Source organism: Mytilus galloprovincialis, chromosome 1 (assembly GCF_965363235.1).
Source record: "Mytilus galloprovincialis chromosome 1, xbMytGall1.hap1.1, whole genome shotgun sequence".
NCBI lineage: Eukaryota > Metazoa > Mollusca > Bivalvia > Mytilida > Mytilidae > Mytilus > Mytilus galloprovincialis.
Window position 1 is genome coordinate 77,498,247 of NC_134838.1, and position 20,786 is coordinate 77,519,032.

The following is a 20,786-nucleotide window of genomic DNA, read 5'->3' on the forward strand; positions in this document are numbered from 1 at the left end:
CTTTATCTTTAGATGAATAAAACACTGTCAAAAAATATACGAATATGTCCTTATGTCTCAATAAATGAGAATGCATAACACGGTGAAGAACAAAAGAAAATTATTAAAGAAATGTCTCAAGACAATACATGTTTACGGATGAGTGTGTATTTGTTTTCTGTATTTCCAAGTAATTTAAACTCAAAATGGTTAATATAAAAAATTGCAACTAGTGAAGCATATATTTGTATTCAAACATTTCAAAATGGGTAGGTGTGTTTTACTAAAATTAAATTGCATTTATCAAACATTACGTACAGAATATTTTTTTAATTTCACTTAATATATTCAACCTGTTACGACCTTTGAAGGCATATGGAGATTCAACGTCATTGTTAGAAAGATGTACTATAAACATGATAAAGAGAACAATACATCCCATTTTTAAAACACTTTTTAAGTAAATAAACAAATCTATGATTTTTTAGGTTATATTTTAGAACTCTAAATAAAAAGAATCGTTAAAATTAAATAATTTACGGCAATTGCCACTATTTTAAAACAAAATGCTGAATGTCCAATACCAAGTTGAATACATGTACCAATAAAATTGAGAATGGAAATGGGGAATGTGCCAAAGAGACAACAACCCGACCATAGAAAAAAACAACAGCAGAAGGTCACGAACAGGTCTTCAATGTAGCGAAAAATTTCCCGCACCCGGAGGAGTCCTTCAGCTGGCCCCTAAACAAATATATACTAGTTCAGTGATAATGAACGCCATACTAATTTCTAAATTGTACACAAGAAACTAAAATTAAAGTAATACAAAACTAACAAAGGCCAGAGGCTCCTGACTTGGGATAGGCGCAAAAATGCGGCGGGGTTTAACATGTTTGTGAGATCTCAACCCTCCCCTATACCTCTAGCCAATGTAGAAAAGTAAACGCATAACAATACGCACATTAAAATTCAGTTCAAGAGAAGTCCGAGTCTGATGTCAGAAGATGTAACCAAAGAAAATAAACAAAATGACAATAATACATAAATAACAACAGACTACTAGCAGTTAACTGACATGCCAGCTCCAGACTTCAATTAAACTGACTGAAAGATTATGATTTCATCATATGAACATCAGGCACAATCCTTCCCGTTAGGGGTTTAGTATCATACCATCATAACATATATGAGAAGACCATAACCCGTGTCATGCCAACAACTGGTTTTTGAATAAATGTGTTTAGTTCCGATGCAAAGACCCTATAAGTGAATCAATATTAACGCCAAAATATGCAATCTTTAATGACCTGACAACAGTATTGTAACTATATCCCTTCTAAATAAGTCTATTCAAAGGTTTTGTTAGTTTTTGAGGTGAATACTGACACCTTTGTGCTTTATAAAGAATATTTTCATAAACAAATTGGATGTGAAATACCTGAACGTATAAGAAGTCTGCATGTTGAACTATATTTACGAATGATGTCCTTAGAACGATGATAAAATTTAGTAAATGTTTGGACTAGTTTGTGATATCGAAAACCCTGGTGTAATAATTTATCAGTAATACATAAATTTCTCTCGTTAAAATCTAAAACATTGTTACATATACGAGCGAATCGTACAAGTTGAGATATATAAACACCGTAAGATGGTGACAAGGGAACGTCACCATCTAAAAATGGATAATTAACAATAGGAAATGAAAAATCATCTCTTATATCATAAATTTTAGTATTCAGCTTTCCGTTAGTGATATAGATATCAAGATCGAGGAAAGGGCAGTGGTCATTGTTATTATTAGCTTTATTCAAAGTAAGTTCAACGGGATAAATTTCTTTAATATACATACTGAAGTCGTCATTATTGAGAGCCACAATATCATCCAAATATCTAAAAGTATTATTAAATTTGTTTATCAGATGTTGTTTCGATGGGTCTTTGCTTATTTTTGTCATCAATTGTAACTCATAGCAATACAAAAACAGGTTCTCAATAAGTGGTGCACCAATGCATATAAGTATTGCATATCAAAGTGTGCAAAACCTGCATATCGATTGATTGATTGTTAGTATTTATCGCAACTTATTTGTCATATCGTGGGGACAGTTTCTCTATTGGTGGTGGAACCTTGATTGTCCGTACATAACCATTGATGCATGCATTTGGATGAGACTTGATAATCCCCCTCAAATTAGATCGAAGTTCAACGGTTTTCAAACTACCAACCTTAATATTGAGAGACTAGAGATCTCTTAATGAATTTGGAAAATATTTCTAATCAAAATTTAGGATAAGTGTCTGAACGAATGTCAAACTGTTTTAGAGGATACTCGGTCTATAAGATTAGATTTAAAAAACCTTTATGCATTGATTTTCAGGAACCGAAAATCAAACTGAATCAAAAAGAAAAAAAAAGAAAACTAATTAATTAAAAATGTGTGCCACTTTATGTTCTATTCTTATATAATTGAATATGATGAGGTATTGATGATCATTGGATATCGAAAGTGAAGGCACACTGCCTAAAACAAATGCACACCTTTTAAGCATTGCATAAACCGAAATCCTTGAAATATTGCTTATAGAATTAAGGAACAAATATGACCACGACAACTTGATATGGACAAATGAACTGGGAAATCAAACGACGATAACACCAACCTTTATGTGTAGTAAAAAAAAACATGTAGTATCATATTCTGCTACAAACATCAGATGAAGTCCAATGCTATAATAAGGAACAGGTAATACATGTTTTCAAGATTTATTTTTTTTTAATTCAACACTGTACAAAACATTTACTTAAACGTCACATGATATAAAAATACAGAAAACAAAAATAAAACCAGAAAAATGTAAAAGTAACATTAATAGTTACAATGAGTTAAATAATAATAATTATAATAATGAATAGATTAATCTAACTTTTACATATCCTTCTTGACGATAAATGTTCATTTCAAAATCACCTGTTAATGATAAATTGTATAGTGAGGAAAAAAATATAATATATGAGGCATTTTAATCCTTATATCAGTTATTTGTTTTTTCTATATTTGATGATTTATTTTCACTCTCCTGCAAAAAACTTAAATCTGTGTCTATATTATTTCCTTAGACGTTTTATTATAATAAACATCAGACATTTTATTTTCATATTGAGAAATATATTCGAAAAAGAATACCAAAGCATAATCTTTGATTAATATTAATAATATGGCTACGGCGGTTTCCCTTTTCGAGAATTATAGTGTGCGAGAGGTGAGCAAAGATCAGTTGTCAAGATCAGAGAATAATAATATGAGGGTAAAGTGACAAGTCTTCATGTGTTTGTTACATTGTAAGCCAGCAGATGAACAATCTGATTTATAAAAAAAAAAGCTGTAGTATGATTGACAATGACTATCCACAAGTGCCTAGATGAAACAGAAATTAACAACTATAGTTCACCGTACGGCCTTCGTCAATGAGAAAAGGCCATACCGCATAGTCAGCAGTTTAGCCTGTTTAAAACAAAGAAGGCTTAAATACTTTTACAATTACATAATCTCAACCTGTATATGGATTTAATTGGCCACTGACAGTTAGACAGCCATCTATCATCATCGTCATCAATCATTAATAATTCGGACAGGTCATTGAAATGTATGAATGACAAGCCTGTCGAGTTCTTTGTTCAACTGGGTTTATTTCAGAGATTCCTTCTGATTTTTAATATTTTGAAAATAGGAATTTTCATGCTTGCATGTAATGCAATGTTTACACTTTCTCTGTGTATACTATGACATTTGGAGGGAATAAGCATCCCATTTTCCTAATTGAACATACGATTAATATAAAAAAAGATGTGGTATGATTGCCAATGAGGCAACTGTCCACAAGAGACCAAAATGACACAGACATTAACAACTATAATTGAACATACGATTAAGCACATACATTTGTATAAAGCAAACTTTATATAACATATATAGAAAATGAAATTTAGATTATAGTAAAAACACAATATCATTTGATATACATTTAGAAAATATCAAAATTGTGCTATTTATATTTTGATAGTTCTATGAGCATTTAAACCAGTGTCTATGATAAAATAACACACAGCTTTTGTTTTAAAGTATTTCAATGATATTTTCTCTTTTTTTAGTAAATAAATATACTGCTAAACTTCATCTTCGTTGATAAACAATATTTATTACCATTTATAATCTGTTTTTATACAAAAATTAATTCTATACAAATTTATAAATATTTTGCATGTTGTATGACCTATTCATGAAGATCAGTTTTATTAGTCCAATAAAATAATATCACTATCATTGCTATTTGCATTTCCATTTATGACTTACATCCTATGAACAAAAAGCAAAAATATATGTATTAAAGTGGATTATATTGCTTAAACCACTGAGTCTATCATCATACATTTGCATAAAGCGATTCGTTTTCTAAATGGTCCTTGATACACTTGTAGCAATATTCATACTGATCCTGTGAAAAAGATAATATCAGGTATTAATGAAACCCCATTTGATTGACGCAGGGCTCAAGATTTGTTTTATAGAAAATGGCTCAAATTGAACAAAAACAAAGTTGTTTAACCAAATATAACAGATATAATATGTATGTATTGGCCCGAAAACATAGATATCTCTCAGTGCATTTCTTTTGGACAATAAATAAAATTTGATGCGCTTTCTCAATAATTCCTAAACTGTGTGTTGTTCTGCTTTTGGGATAAATTATATCACACTATAAAAAAATTCATTAGCTATTACTCAAAATATAAACAACATTATGTTAATGGGGGGTCTTGAAATCCATTGACAGTTTCCAAAAAGCTAATGTGTAAACTTTTAAGCTGGACCAAATCACTACTTTACCTTAAAATGCATAAGCCCTAATTTTTCTACAGTGTAATTTGATCCCTCTACTTACTATTTGAGGCATAAAATATGAAGAAATGAATTTCAAAAGGGTATACAAAAAAGTAACACACCGTCAAGACTAGAAACTATATTCATGGACAACGAAAATCAAAGGCCGATAACTGTGTTCCCGGTCCTATTAGTGATCAATTTTGTCTATAATTGTTCTTTAAAATATGATTTGTTTTGAGAAGTCTTCAAATGTTTCCGTGCATCATCATTCCGACACAACAACACAAACAGCACAAAAAGTTTGTAATTATACTTAACGTACGACGTTTGAGTTTTTGAAAATATGCACTGTACTAACATGTTTTATATTTTTATTAGCTGTAACAATTTTGACCATTTATTATCAAAAACATGTATACGATGACATTTTAATGGGTATGCAACTGATTACAACTAAACAAAAAAACAAGCACAACTCTATATATGCATTATTTTAAAGTTCATACCTAAACCTGATAAATTTATAAAACTAATGAAAGTGGTTATTTGAAGAGTCACGTTATCAAAAAAATGGAAGTGACAATAAAGTATCAGATTATCATATAAATTTTAACATTAAATGCTTTTATTGAAAATTAAGCAAAATAGTTTTTACTTTTGAGTTATTTTTTTTTTTTTTTTTTTTCTCTAGATAAACATTCGGCAAATAAATGTGAGATACAAACATTTTAAAACTTATCACATGACAATAATATGATTTCAATTATAAGATGAATTAATATGAAGTAGGTATAAGTAATCCACGGATATCCCATCATTTCTAAAGACTTTCATTTAGTTGAATTTCACCAGACTGGATGCATTTTATTATAAGATATTGTTAGACTATAGATAAATTAAAATACTTTTCAATTTCTTTTTTTTTGGTTCGCTTCTATTCGCAAATCATTGAAAAAAAGATCCTCAACTAACTGTACTTCAATGTAAACTAACTTTATAATTTCAAAGAAATAAAACAAAGCTAAAAGAAAACAGTGAGAAGATTGACTTTAGACAGAATAGCTTACATCTACAAAACAATCTGAACAAAAGCAAATGTCTAAATAGTTATATTTTGGAAACTCTTACTTTCGAAACATATTTCGCATTTAAGATACACTAACATAATAGTAATCTATTGAAAACTTACAAAATTCATAAGAAATTCCGGTCGTCTAACTTGTATTGTTCTAACTACTTGAAAAACATCAATCTCATCATCTATTGCTAGTTTTTCTAAGATCAGTCGTAGAGCAACAAATACCCCACTTTTACTACAGCCATCGCTGAAATATAACGGTGGTGTTTCAATGTCGCTATCGTAAAAACTAATAGAGTAACAAGAATATGTTAACACTGAAACAACTTTTTCACCTACCTGATGTTTATTATATAAAATCAAAACAATATCAGTATTTGCATGAATGTCCTTTTTATTTCTAACAAAACAACCAATATTCCATTGTGTGGCACTTAAATTTCATAATTATAGAACGAGTCAAACTGAATCATAAAAGTTTTACAAAAACCTTAGTGCTTTTCGGCAATTCATGTTTAATCAACGCTTGCAGATTTAAGAGACTATATATCAATAACAGCTGTATTTGAAAAAAAACTTTTGGAATTAAAAGTCCTCAATGATCTTCAACTACGAACTTGTTTGTCTTTTACCGTTTTTTATTCGAGTGTCAGTGATGAGTTTGCTTTATAGATAAAACGTGTCTTTGGTGTGCACAATTTTAATTCTGGTATTTTTCTCCTGTTAGAAATGCTTTACACAAGTCATTTGTGGACACTTATTATCTTGCATTTATGGTGACACAGTGAAGACCTATATTCTTTTTTACTTTTTACACATTGTGACTAAGTCTGAGAGTTGTCTCATTGGCATTTATATCAAATCTTCTTATTTGTATTTTATATGAATGTGAGCCAATAGAGAGAAATATATTGTCATAGGTTATCAAAAAAGTCATCATTGATTTTAGACTTAAAATTTGAACCAGTACAGATTTGTATGTTATACGCAGCCTTTAAGTCATCACTGCAAACACGCTAACTGTATTATTTCAATACTTTTTGACAACTTAATTGATCTCTATACGTAGTGATATAGGTAAAAGACACATATCAAAGTTATTTGCTACTCAACAGTTAAACCATCTACAAAGAAATCGATGTACTGAATATAAAAAGTAAAATCACAAAAATACTTAACTCCGAGGAAAACTCAAAACGGAAAGTCCTTAATCACACACTTTGATATCGTAGACTTAACAAGTAGTAACATTGCCATATTAACATGATTAGGTCAGTTTAATTGTTGTTTAGATCAAAATAGCTATTCAAGACTAAAATTGACACTATTAATTTAAACTTGAAAATATTCCCAACAGCATATCATAAGTGATATATTTTATATAAACGATCAGACATCTAACTTTTATTAAACACATTTACCGTCCAATGTCATCAAAAAGACAACAGTTTAACAACAACGATATACAAAGTCTATGTCTAAAACTTTTTCCACGCACCTGCAAACAACAGTAATTGGTCCTTTGTTTTCTTCCCAGCAATCGTTTACATTTTTCAGAAGATCTAGTATAATGTTTGAAGGGAACACATTATCACTTGTTCCATTTGATTCGTTTGGTGTAAAAACAGTTATTTTCCTTTCACCTTGATTCTGAAGAAAATATAATTACATTACTAAAGAAAAATAGCGAGGTCTTATAAAAAAAAATTGAGGTAAAAAAAAAAATTATCATATCAGTAAATACGTATAACAGAAATACCAACTCCAAGGAAAAATCAACTAGAGAAGATCCATACAAAAAAACAAATTCAAACGTTAATTATCAACAAAACGAGTGAAAAAAAAACAATTGTCATATCAATAACTAGGTACAAACATGTTTCGTTGGTCCCCCGTTTGTTGGAAACATTTATTATTTGTAATTATACAGAGAATCGGTAAAGCATGACTTGAGCGGGGTCCCTCTTATGCAGTCAGTACCACCTTTCCCCCTTCATGACAGTTTGTGGATCCAACAATAGAGAGAGTAATTGTTGCTTACTCTGCCTCAAATAACCATATGCATGTGTCACCCCATGGATTGTTTAAAAACCATATATGACGTTTTGATTGTACGACAGCTGATAAGTGTAATGCAGAAAATGCCTACTGTGACAATCACGTTTTAAACTCTTTTCGGTTTTTACGCGTTTATCATTTATGTGTTATGTAATTGTGGACCTTCAAATAACAATTTGTAAATACATATTCACCTCATGTCTCAACGTAAACTGCAGCTCATCTGGATTGTATACGTTTTCTTGCACAATAGAGAATTGGTCAAACTCCAGCACTTCATGTTGTTTTAACCACAAAGGAGCGTTCTAACAGATATATAATTTAATATTTTTAACCACTCTTTTTATCAATACATAGACAAAAATTATATTTTCATATATTAAGTGAGAAGTTGTATAACCATGATAACACATGAAAGATACCAGGCTGTATTGTCGATCTGATATAGCGTAGTATACACGTTGAAAAAAGGATTTTAATATCTTTGATATTATTTTCACACGTGATTGTTAATCAACGATTTCATATCTATTATTTCCAAATGTTTGATTAAATATTTTCGTTTCTGGTCATTGTCCAAGTGACGGTTGAGATATGTGACCAGACACACTTATGTAACAGACAAACCTACTTTAAATTGTTATTTTACTTCTAATATAATACTCAAAAAATTATTAAACTGCATATGACTAAATATACGCCCTAGCCAAGTAAGATTAACATACCATGTTTAACTGGTCTAATAAAACAACTATGTTAGATTGATGATCATAAACCATTGTCCAGAAATCAACAACAGTTTTCTCTAGAGGACACTGTGTTACGAAGAGCTTACTATTCTCCTCGTATCCCTGTAAAAAAACCATTGCATCAGTCATCAATCAAATTATATAAAACTTAGAAATTTATTTTTCCATATCAACCTTAAGTTTGGACAATAATAATATATAAGGTTTTGTAAAATGGCAGTAATATATATGTATGAATCGTAACCAAATACTTTTATAGGTTTTAATCGAGGTACATAGACTGTTGTGAAAAACGTAAAAGAATTCCGTTGGATAGATGCAAGAAATCCAGCATGTTACAAATACAAACACGTAAACACACTTGTGTTTTCCTACCTTTTTATGCTGAAAATGTTAAAATACCGTATTTTACTTATAATAAACACAGGTCAGAAATACGAAATACTAATTTCTATGATATACATGTGATTGCATGGTGCTGGTGTCTTGGTGCCAGACAAATACTCGAGAAATTGTTATCATCATATAACTAAGAGATATACATAGCTTCCCACATTTCGTCGAGTACATTCAGTGAAGTGATATTGGCATGAATGCCATGATAAATTTTCCAAAAATGTAATACGTTTAAGTTGCTTCAACTGAAACTATAATTGGAAATAAACCTTCGTGGAATATTTTGTTATATTCATAATCAACTACAACATGTACAATAACGTTTTTATTTGAATCTTTGTCAGATTCATTTGTATGATCATTTGATTTGTTTTCTTCCAAATGTTGTGTTGTATCTAAGTGATGTTTGTTTTTAGCTGCTTAATCCCAATTCTTGTTGCATTGTACAATTGTGTCTGTCAGGGTTACTAAGCCAAATTTGTTAAAGTAAAAGAATGAAGTCAACTGCCATGCAAGTAGAAGGTTTATCAAGCTATACAAATAGGTTTTTTCATTCGTTCCCTTGGTTGAAATAGTCTAGCTTCTGAATTTGTCAGGTTTTTTTACTTACCCCTTTTTGAAATCATCTTTGTTTTTATTTTGATTGATACTGATTTAGTAAGAGTTATGAAAACTTTTTTTTTATTCTATATGTTAGTATGATTTGTTCTGAAATTTATCAACTATTGAACAACAACTCTTTTCGAGCACTCAAACATATCACATACGTGTAACAAAAGAAATACAATATTTAAAATTGAGAATGGAAATGGGGAATGTGCCAAAGAGACAACAACCCGACCATAGAAAAAAACAACAGCAGAAGGTCACCAACAGGTTTTCAATGTAGTGAGAAATTCCCGCACCCGGAGGCGTCTTTCAGCTGGCCCCTAAACAAATATATACTAGTTCAGTGATAATGAACGCCATACTAATTTCCAAATTGTACACAAGAAACTAAAATTAAAATAATACAAGACTAACAAAGGCCAGAGGCTCCTGACTTGGGACAGGCGCAAAAATGCGGCGGGGTTAAACATGTTTGTGAGATCTCAACCCTCCCTGATACCTCTAGCCAATGTAGAAAAGTAAACGCATAACAATACGCACATTAAAATTCAGTTCAAGAAAAGTCAGAGTCTGATGTCAGTTGATGTAACCAAAGAAAATAAACAAAATGACAATAATACATAAATAACAACAGACTACTAGCAGTTAACTGTCATGCCAGCTCCAGACTTCAATTAAACAGGCACACTCCTTCCCGTAAGGGGTTTAGTATCATACCATCATAAAATATATGAAAAGAACATAACCCGTGTTGCATTTATACAAACAATATGATTCAATTGTGGGTATAAGGAAAAGAATGCATTATTATATGTTGATGAGTTTACAAAACGTTTTCATGATATAGTGTTAATCAATCTTTCATTTGTTTTTAGGACTTTCATATCGAGTATAAATATATTAAGTTTGACTAAAGTAGAACTTACGGGAACAGTCACTGCGTTGATGTAATCATTACGTGTTTTACCATATGACATTAAATACGGTCTATACTTGTCATCTAAAAACAAAACAGAATATATACTTTACATCTTGATTTCGAAAATACTGTTATGCTTAAATTGTTTTGATTTAGATACACGTAACTTGGTTCTATTCAAAATTATGGCTTATAGGTATAAAGCCAAAGACGTTTATAGAAACACTTTCGAATCTATATGGAAAATTTAATACGATTAAAATATAAGTAGCAAATGAAAAACATAGTTTTTTTTACATAAAGTACACGCACGATAATGCCGCGTGAACATATTTCATTTGTTATATTCAAGGTTACGTAAGCCGTTTACTATCATTACGTTAACGCGGTCAAAATAGAAATTTTCACATTTCTAAATTGTCTAAACGAGTAAACAGACAGGTGTTTTCTCGGTGTCCGTTACGTGAAAGGTAAACGGGCGTTTTCTTCATATTTCACAATTTTTGTTTTACGTGCACTGAAAAGTAAACGAGCGTTTACTTGAAATTTGACAAGTGAATTTTACGTGCACTTGGAAGTAAACGCGTGTTCACTTTTCACATAAACTGATTTTGTAAATTATAATATGAACTTTTTGTACACTTTTTATTTTGTCAAAACGACGTGTAACTTGTTATTGAATTTAATATTCTTATATTAAAAAACGTACGATTACTTACGTGGAAATATTTTCTTTGCTGAATTTTTAGGAATATTTTCTTTTGATGTTGCAGCAGTATGTGCTGACTGTAGATACATGGGTCGCAGGGTTTCCAATCTCTAAAAATAACATACAACTAAATGACAACTTGTTTTGATAGAATAGATATATGGTCGATTATATAAATATGATGACACAGAACATTACATAGAAGCAATGCCTATATAGTATTACGTCGTAAGTTCAAATGGACTTTATAACTGATTGGTTTAAATTTAGAAAAAAATGAATACGGTCCAATAAAGAATAACATTTAAAACCCTTATGTCATTGTATTGGACGCAGGTTTTGCCATAAATGTATAAATGTTTCTGAAGTGATGCAATTGTTTATTTATATGGAAAGTTGACAAACTAATTCGTTGTCATTGATCTTTGTTTCAATTTTATCATAAATGCGGTAGCCAATTTGTAATTAATTCACTATTCCTTTTCAAACTCATTCAAAATGAAAAAGTATACCTGGAATTCTACTTTATACATATTCTGATTTCGTGGTACAGTCTTATGTTCTTGATCCGAGATGTATTTACAGAAATCAGTCTTCGGAATTGACGTTTCTGGTACAGTAAAAAGTTCTAGTAAGGCTTCAAAGACCGCTTCGTATTGTTCCTGCAATTTAAATTGAACAGATTCAAACATTACCACTTCCAAAGTATCATGTGTAATAGACTTTAAATTACAAACATGTTTGACAATAATTTAGTTAATGAAGTTATTCGTGCGCGGATACAATTGTACAATTGTTAAATACGATTTTACTTCAGACGGAGATTGTACTAAAAATTAAAACATACTTCTCCAATTGGAGAGCCTTATCAATGATTCCCGGGCATATTTTTCAGATTTGCTATAAAGACGATTTACACTAATTGCTAACTATATAAGAAAGTATTTCTCCGTGATTATGCGTAACTGATTTTTTATTGTTCCTGTTATTATTAAGTACGTACATTGTCATATGTAAGTATCTCAAATCTTTTTTTCTATCAACAATTTATTGTGACCGATAGCACTTCATCTAATCGTAATTTAATACGGACAAAACAAAACTATGAAAAAATACACTACCATAAGACATTTATTTTAAACAACACGTTAAATAAGGCAGTAAAAGTGCTTAGAATAAAAATGCCAACCAAGATTTGTTTCGATTAGATAAAATTCTTTTGTTTTATTATATCTTAAGTCATAAACATAGAATACTCATGACCAATGCATGTATGTTCATACCTACATTATTTAAGTGAAATCGGTGTTACATGCAAGGATTACATATATTAAAAGCGCATGCTGGAGTAAAAGTACGGCATTCTTGAGTTGGCTTTTAAACTTTAGTACACGTATCGCCCTTTTTACAACTATAATACATACATAAGTTTGAACCATATTCATTCTGTCTTTCCTCATCATCTCGATACATTCCATAACATTTACGTAACCAACGTTCTTGCCATTTTCATACAAAGCATCAATAGCTATAAATGTTCCAGTTCTTCCAACTCCAGCGCTATAGAATAGACAAACTAAGGTTTATATCTACAACAATGTACTTATATAACTGAAAAAAATCAAAAACAGTTTATTTAAAAATATAAAAGGACGTGTTTCCTTTGAATTTTACCAAGAATGAATTAAAAAAGCTTTGTGATAGTATTGTTTTGAAAGCAGTTTTTGGTGGGGTTCTTGATGCTTAGGTTTTTGCTTTCTATGTTGTGTCTTGTGTACTATTATTTGTCTATTTGTCTTTTTTGTTAGTCATGGCGTTGCCAGTTTATTTTCGGTATATGAGTTTGAATGTCCCTCTGGTATCGCACATGTTTTCAAAATTACTTTGTCTGTACCAAGTCAGGAACATAACAGTTGTTATCTATTTTTTTCATGTGTAGCTTTTGATTTACAATTGATTAGGGACTTACCGATTTGAATTTTCCTCGCTGTTCAGTATATTTGGGACTTTACTGTTGTTCGAAATTGAATTGTAAACATTGTTCTAGTTGTGAATACAATTTCTTTATTTAGAGACAGCAATTAAAATATATTTTCTAAGCTATTTAACGAAGAAATTTTAATTTTAAATTACAATATAAAAAAAGAAGACACGGTATGATTGCCAATGAGACAACTGTCCACAACAGACCAAAATGACAGAGACATTAACAACTGTAGGTCACCGTACGGCCTTCAACAATATGCAAAGCCCATACCGCATAGTCAGCTATAAAAGGCCCCTATAAGACTATGTAAAACAATTCAAACTAGAAAACTAACGGCCTTACTTATATAAAAAAAAATATCTGCTTTTCATACACATACCTACAATGCACAACCATTAGACCATTTTGGTAACATTTTTCAATCTTTACTTTTCTGTAAAAACTGACTAATTTAATGCTGTCAGGAACACCATGGTCAGGCCATTGTGTGAAATGAAAATGGTGAATTTTTCTTTCCTTTTCATTCTATAATAGAAAACATTGATATCATCCGAGCTGCAAATATTTATTTTTACTTTGATATTAACTATAGCATCAATTTAATTATCTTCATGGTTTCCAAATATAAAAAGCAAAAGTGTCCAAAGTAAAGAGAAAAAAGCAAAGCATTACAAAAAATAAAAACAAAACAAACTGAGTAAGAAATATTAGACTTTAAGGAGGAATAGGCAATTTATTAACCCCCTTAAAAGAAAATTGCAGATTAAAGCCTGAATAAAACATTTTAAATCTCCTGGGTGTGTCACCAAAATAATCAATCTTTAGTCAGTACATACAACTTTTCATTTGTTACTCTTTTTTTGTATGCTCTTATAATTATTCACTTATCAATCCGTTTCAGACTTTGCATAGATATTTTTCAAACCCGAAATATTATAATAGGTTACTGATATGCGTTTGGGTATGGCTGACTTCTATCCGACGCATCTTTTTTTGTAACCATACATCTATCAAATTGGTAATTTAATAAACATTTTAATGCTCATTTGTCATAGCATTGTCATATTCATGGATAATGAAATTACCGTGTCGTTTTTGTTCAACACTGTTAATAACCTGTACACATATACTGTATGTTTTCTTTCCTCCTTCAATGTTACTATATAGTTGTTTACTGCCAGAGGTTTTGTAACTGATTTAGGCCAGTATTGTGCACATTTTGTCTGAAAACGAATGAAATAGACATAAATTAATAAACATGATCAGAGCATGATAACTAAAGAGTTTGAGTATATCTTTACTCAGTGGTGAAGTTGAATCAGTTGACCGTTATGGAATAGTTTTTCACAAATAAGGACGAATTTGTTCTTATTGTATTAATCGCAATTCCGTCCTCTCTTCCCCCAAATATAACCAACCGAATTAGCCTTATCACCGAGTTTGTACTCACATGAGCAACGTTACGGGTGCAAAAATATAGTACCCTTCCGCAACACCTTAGATCAATCCTTGTTTTGTCAGAGTTCGTGTTTATCAGTCTTTAGTTTCTGTGTTGTGTTTTGTATACTGTTGTTTGTTGTTTGTCTTTTTTTTGTCCAATTAGTGTATCTCGTTTACCTTTAAATAATACAGTTGTTGTTTTATAATCATGAAAGTTCAACATGGTTAAATCTTTTAGTTAACAAATAGGTAAAGTACATGTTCTAGTTTTGAGTATCCAGTTAGCAATGTATTTAAACAATTATTCAAATTACAATTTCACAAAAATACTATTCAATTATCTTTGCACATATATTTACGGAAACCTAAATGATAAGATAAATGTAACATGAAAAAAAACTATGACATGGTAGTTTGTTACCTTTTGATTTTCTTTTAACTGTGTGACCATCACTACTTTTCCAACCTTTTCTTGCCAGATCATATGCCAGAAATCTCTCACTGTCTCGTTGTTCGGACCTTTATTTTAGAAAAATCATAATATCAATTTTTGTATAATAATTCATTGTATCAATTAGAACAAAAACAATTAGACCAATTGACTTTTGATTTTATATAAAAAAAAACAAACATCAAACATAGGATATATTATACAAACCTTGTGCTGCTATGTATGCCTTTTCTTTTTCATAGTTCTGAAATTTTACAAGAAAAGTACGTGGACAATAAAAGTTAGTATTATTTGTCATAGTTACATTACAAATTTGAAAATCGTACAAAATTGATTATACATAAACATGCAATAATTTCTTTTAGGTCACGAGCAATACGATTGGTATAACTAGTACAGTAGAAATTTATGGCTCGAACCCGAACTAGCATTTAATGAACACATTCGCAGTGTGTGTTTGATTGTCTGACTGGTTTTGAATGTTATCGACACATTTTCCTTTTTCCTTTTGAACTATCTGCCAAACGCACAGAGGACTTAATACTCGAAAATATACGACAATTATATCATATATATGTTAGTGCAGCATCAATACAGTACAAATCAATCAACGTCAACGTATCAATCAAATTTAAAGAACCGATAAACTATCTAACGTTTTGTTGCTTGTAAGTGTAAAACTAACATCAATAATCATTTCGTTTTCGTTCATATAGCCCCCCCCCCCCTCCCTTCATCTGCTCGAATATCAGCTCGATCTAGCGGGATCGCCTTATATTCTTGCTGATCAAGTTAGTAGAAACACAGAAATGGAAATATCTATTTGTCTTGTGTTTTCCCTGGTTCCGTTTGATTGACATCAATAACCGCGGCTGTTATGTTATGTGTTCGCAAAACTGTTGTTTGTCTGCTTATGTTATTATCATTGTTTGTTTACTAGAAAACATATCAAAAGTAACAGCGGAAGAAAACCAGGCACTATTTGACTTATTTGATATAGAAATAATGTTTGTTTTGCGTTTCCCAACAGGAGTTTATGGATTGTTGATATTGAATGTAGCAATTTAAAAAAAAAAGTAATCTAGAATTGCATTTGTATTTTCACATTATTTCAAATTGTTGACACACTGTTAATAAGACTAACACTTTTATAATAAGACTTACACTTTTAAAAATCCTTAGATTCAAATTGACAAAACTCACCGATTACAAAACAAGTGAAACTGCGAGCTACTGCTCACTGATGATACCCCCGCCGCAAGTGGATAATATTAATAGTGTAAAAATATGCAAGTGTTCGGTAAACAGGAAGTTGTCGAGTGATGAATCTGAAAACGCATCACACGGTATAGCTGACTTATATAAATCCTGAAACCAAATTTCAGAAATCCTTGTATTGTAGTTCCTGAGAAAAATGTGACGAAAATTTTCAACTTGGCTATCATGTGTAAAATCAGACAAGTGTTCGGTAAACAGGAAGTTGTCAAGTGATGAATCTGAAAACGCATCACACGGTATGGCTGACATATATAAATGTTGATACCAAATTACAGAAAGGGTGGATGTGTAGTTCCTGAGAAAAATGTGACGAAAGTTTCATGGGACGGACTGACTGACGGACTGACTGACGGACTGACTGACGGACTGACTGACGGACTGATGGACGGACGGACTGACAGACAGAGGTAAAACAGTATACCCCCCTTTTTTAAAGCGGGGGTATAATAAGATTATAAAAAGAATGTACTAACATTTTTTAAAACTTACATCAATATAACTAGCATTTATATAATCATACGCTGTGTCCCCCTCCAAAACCACTCTTGAATGATCATCTATAACAGATACATATGATTATGATGTCAATATAAAAAGTTAATACCAATATCGCATTGGGATAATGCAATACTGTGTAAGAATACAAATATATCTTGTCGATTCCATTATGTTTATTTTTAATGACAGTTTGCAATTAGATCTTTTCGTTAGAAAGTTGATACAATTTTGTATAGGTTTGGTTATTCTCTCCATATGACCAAAAAATGCATGATTGTATGTAACTCCATCCATGTAAAACTTTAATAAAAAAATCTTTCAGAAAATGTGAATAGTACTATGTTTTCCAAAAACAATTTCTCAACATTTACTGAGTTTACTGTATCATAACAGCTTTAAAACATGTATAAAGCATAGCATACACACGGTATATTATAAAATAAAACAAAAGCTAAGTAGAAATCAGAAGATTTGTTATGTTACATACATGGCCATAATGACAGAAAACGGTTTTTGACTTTATTATCGTCTTTTGAACCTTCAACATGTGGATAAAGAAGTCCTTTTTGTAAAATCTAAAAATAAAAAAAGAAACATGTGTTTTATCAAACTACAGCATTTAATACTCAGCAGTAGGCACTTCACTTATCAATGAAATGGTCACATTTAGAATTCAAATGTTTGTAAAACTTAGATTTATATCGAAATACTTTCTTTCCAAGGTTTAGATTACCTTAGTTTTATATGAAAATATATTTCGGAATATTGGGTCCTAAATGCTCTTTCATATTTTATAAGGCCTATTTTAACTTTTTGATAAGAGATTTAATAGCAAGTCTTTTGAATTCTGGTATCAATGATTAGTTTTGTTTTATTATAAGTACGTCAAATATTTTTTTTCTCCAATTTTCATCGATATTCAATTTAGAAATTGTTTAACCATAAAGATTATGGTTAAAAATTCAAGTTTTTACATTTCTCAATACCAGATTAAAAAAAAAAAAAAAAAAAGAAAGTCATAATATTGTAGCGGATCGCTTTTGGATTAACAGACAAATGCAAACGTTTGAAAAAAAAAACAAAATTATAAAATTGTAGCGGATCACTTTTGGATTAACAGACAAACGTTTAAAATGTGCATATATATAACTCACCGCATACTCTTTCTTGAAATCCTCGCCTTTTTGTTTTTCATGTATAGCAGTCTTCAGATCTTCAACCATTATCTTGTATTTCAATACGCTAAGCACATTGCCGTACATGTTCACATCATCGACTTTTACTATTTGTGATTCAGTGTCTTCACTCTCTGTCACGGAAGGAGTATCATCTTTTGCCTTTGCTATACTATCTATATTAGCATAGTTATGGTTATTTTTGGTTTTCTTGCTTGTATCTAATAAAAATGTTAAATGATTAATTCCCATTTATCAGTTTATCTCGCATGTACATGTAAAACTTCAATGAAAAGTCTGAATTAAACAATAGGTCTCGTTTAGAACCAATTTCTAATATCAAGAATGAACAAGATTTAACGTGAATAATAAACTTTAAGTACAACAATATACAAGACAAAAATAAAAGAGACAAACCACAAACAGTACGGAGCCCATGTATATGTCCTGCTTGATATATGATGCATACTTCACATCCATTGGTTTGATTAACTAAAAAAATGTTACATCGAACGCACTACAGTATAAATGTTTCGAAAATGTAAACGATTGGTCTTATTGTGGTTCAAGGTGAATATAGTAAGATTTAAAATCTAACAATTATGTGCTTGCTCACCGAAAGAAGTCTCATTTATTGATGATTTCCGGTCTACTTTTCTATCTTTTGTTAAAATTAACCTGCGTCTGTTAATAAAAAAACCAAATATAAGTATAAGTGAAGTTGTAAATGTCAGGGAATATGCAAAATCAATATGCCTGTCATAAATTCGTAGAAATGAACAAATGGAAAAGACAATTAATAAAACTGTTCCTGACAATGTGCGTATCGTGTCAGTACATGGTTGAGATATTTTTTTGAAATATTTTCTTTAGCATACCACTAGTAAAATACGCTCAAGGTAAGTTAATACGTTAGTACCAAACATACATATTTGTGAATCCTAATTTCATGATGTTATCATTTCATATAACATTAACGGTTCCAATTTTATGACACCTGATAACATTCTGACAATTAATTTCTCTTCAAGAAGGCTAGAGAAAAACGAAATTAAGATCCAAACCTTATTACAAACATTGATTCATTGATTGATTGTGGGTTGCCCATCATCCAGTGACAAATATTTTATGCATTTTCAAACAAATGAATAATAAATACACTAGCACTGAAAAAAGATGTATATTGAATATTAACAGTAATATTGCATTGCATCAGGATACAGCAAAGACTTGTAACAGGGGTTGTTAACGTGCAGACAGCTTGGCACTGTCTACACAAAGCATCATATTTTATAGTCCCAATTTTGATTTGATTGCATACTTGTACATCATGCACTGCAAACTCTAAAGAGCTGATATAACCAAAAATACATAAAAACGATTTAATATTTTTCAAAGATTGATATACTTATAATTGAATATATAGACGACGTAGAAAGTTTAATAGAATGAACCCAAATTTACCCCGTTTTAAAAGCCCGTATTCCCTAAACTGGTGTTGTATGTTGAACATTTTTAACAAATTGTTTTTACATATAGAGTATACGTTCTAATCTTTAATTAACTAAGAAAGAAAATATAACAGTTGACATTTTTTATACCAAAAATCGTCTTATTTTTTTGAAAAATCGTATACGTACTTTGGCTGTAAGAATGGTATTTTGGAAAAGAAAATAAACAAGATTTAAAGATGAACATATCTCATTAAAATTGTCGTTATCGAAACATGTGAGTGATTAAACGATACTAGCATAAACTTCATCCGATTCATATGACGCCAATTAGATATTTAAATTGATGACTGAGAAAACATGTAACGTCATACGAAATATACAGAGCTGATATATCACACATACCCAGAAGAGGACATACAAACTGGACTGAAAACATTTCTTAAAAGATGCAAAAGGTCCAAAAGGGATAATCAAAGTCTATGTCTGGAAGAGAACAGACAACACCATGACATCACATGTATAAAATCAATAAAATGGGACAGTTACTATTTTCGTTTGAGCTGACTTAAGCACTAATATATGGTTATGATCGTATATAAGGTCTATAAGGCAAATAAAGAGCGATACCATGTGATCTGATTTAAAACAAATAGTCCCAATATCAAGAAAATAAACCAATGAACTTTATAATGTGTTGTCTTAATTTTTAATAAAGAAGAAAAAAATGGCTGTTTCATAAGACAACACTTTGAACAATAAAAGTAAGAAATAATTGACGTTGGTATTGAATGCTTTTCAACTGAAAAGTAGGATATCTTTGAAGAACAATACAACTAACCTGTAAATGATGAATACCACAACTATAAGCAGAATAAGTATAACTGCAGTAGTACCTCCTCCGATTGCGGCAGCGTAAGGAGGATCTTCCTTTTGTAATTCAGATACCGCTTAAATATAAAGTAAACCGTCATACAATATAACATTTTGAAGCAAGACAAAAGGCCAAAAATGTAAAGCCATTTTTGTGGAGAATGAAAAATGAACGTGACAATTTTGCAGCGTCCAAAATCTAAAATATTTCCATTTTCAGCAATAATTTGTTTCCACTGATCCGAAA

At 30.6% G+C, this 20,786-nt stretch overlaps 1 protein-coding gene across 1 annotated transcript; it reads right to left on the reverse strand.

The window, feature by feature from the left end:
* Window positions 1-4,093: 4,093 nt before the first annotated feature.
* On the reverse strand, window positions 4,094-20,613 carry LOC143084968 (receptor-type tyrosine-protein phosphatase epsilon-like). Its single transcript, XM_076261067.1, has 18 exons — window positions 20,508-20,613; window positions 18,832-18,899; window positions 18,195-18,436; window positions 17,528-17,615; window positions 17,032-17,099; window positions 15,472-15,508; window positions 15,235-15,332; window positions 14,459-14,596; window positions 13,753-13,898; window positions 12,811-12,946; window positions 11,899-12,048; window positions 11,397-11,496; window positions 10,685-10,758; window positions 8,730-8,855; window positions 8,199-8,309; window positions 7,445-7,596; window positions 6,058-6,193; window positions 4,094-4,479 (listed from the first exon to the last, which is right to left on the reverse strand). The coding sequence occupies exons 3-18, from the start codon at window positions 18,300-18,302 to the stop codon at window positions 4,408-4,410; spliced, it is 1,740 nt and encodes a 579-aa protein (XP_076117182.1). The 5' UTR covers window positions 18,303-18,436; window positions 18,832-18,899; window positions 20,508-20,613; the 3' UTR covers window positions 4,094-4,407.
* Window positions 20,614-20,786: the final 173 nt, after the last annotated feature.

Coding starts and splice junctions, on each gene's coding strand:
- LOC143084968 (XM_076261067.1), bottom strand. CDS start 18,302: ATGTACGGCAATGTGCTTAGCGTATTGAAATACAAGATAATGGTTGAA. Junction 17,100..17,527: donor TTTTCTGTCATTATGGCCAT/GTATGTAACATA, acceptor TATCTGTTATAG/ATGATCATTCAAGAGTGGTT. Junction 4,480..6,057: donor CGGAATTTCTTATGAATTTT/GTAAGTTTTCAA, acceptor TCTTTTTCACAG/GATCAGTATGAATATTGCTA.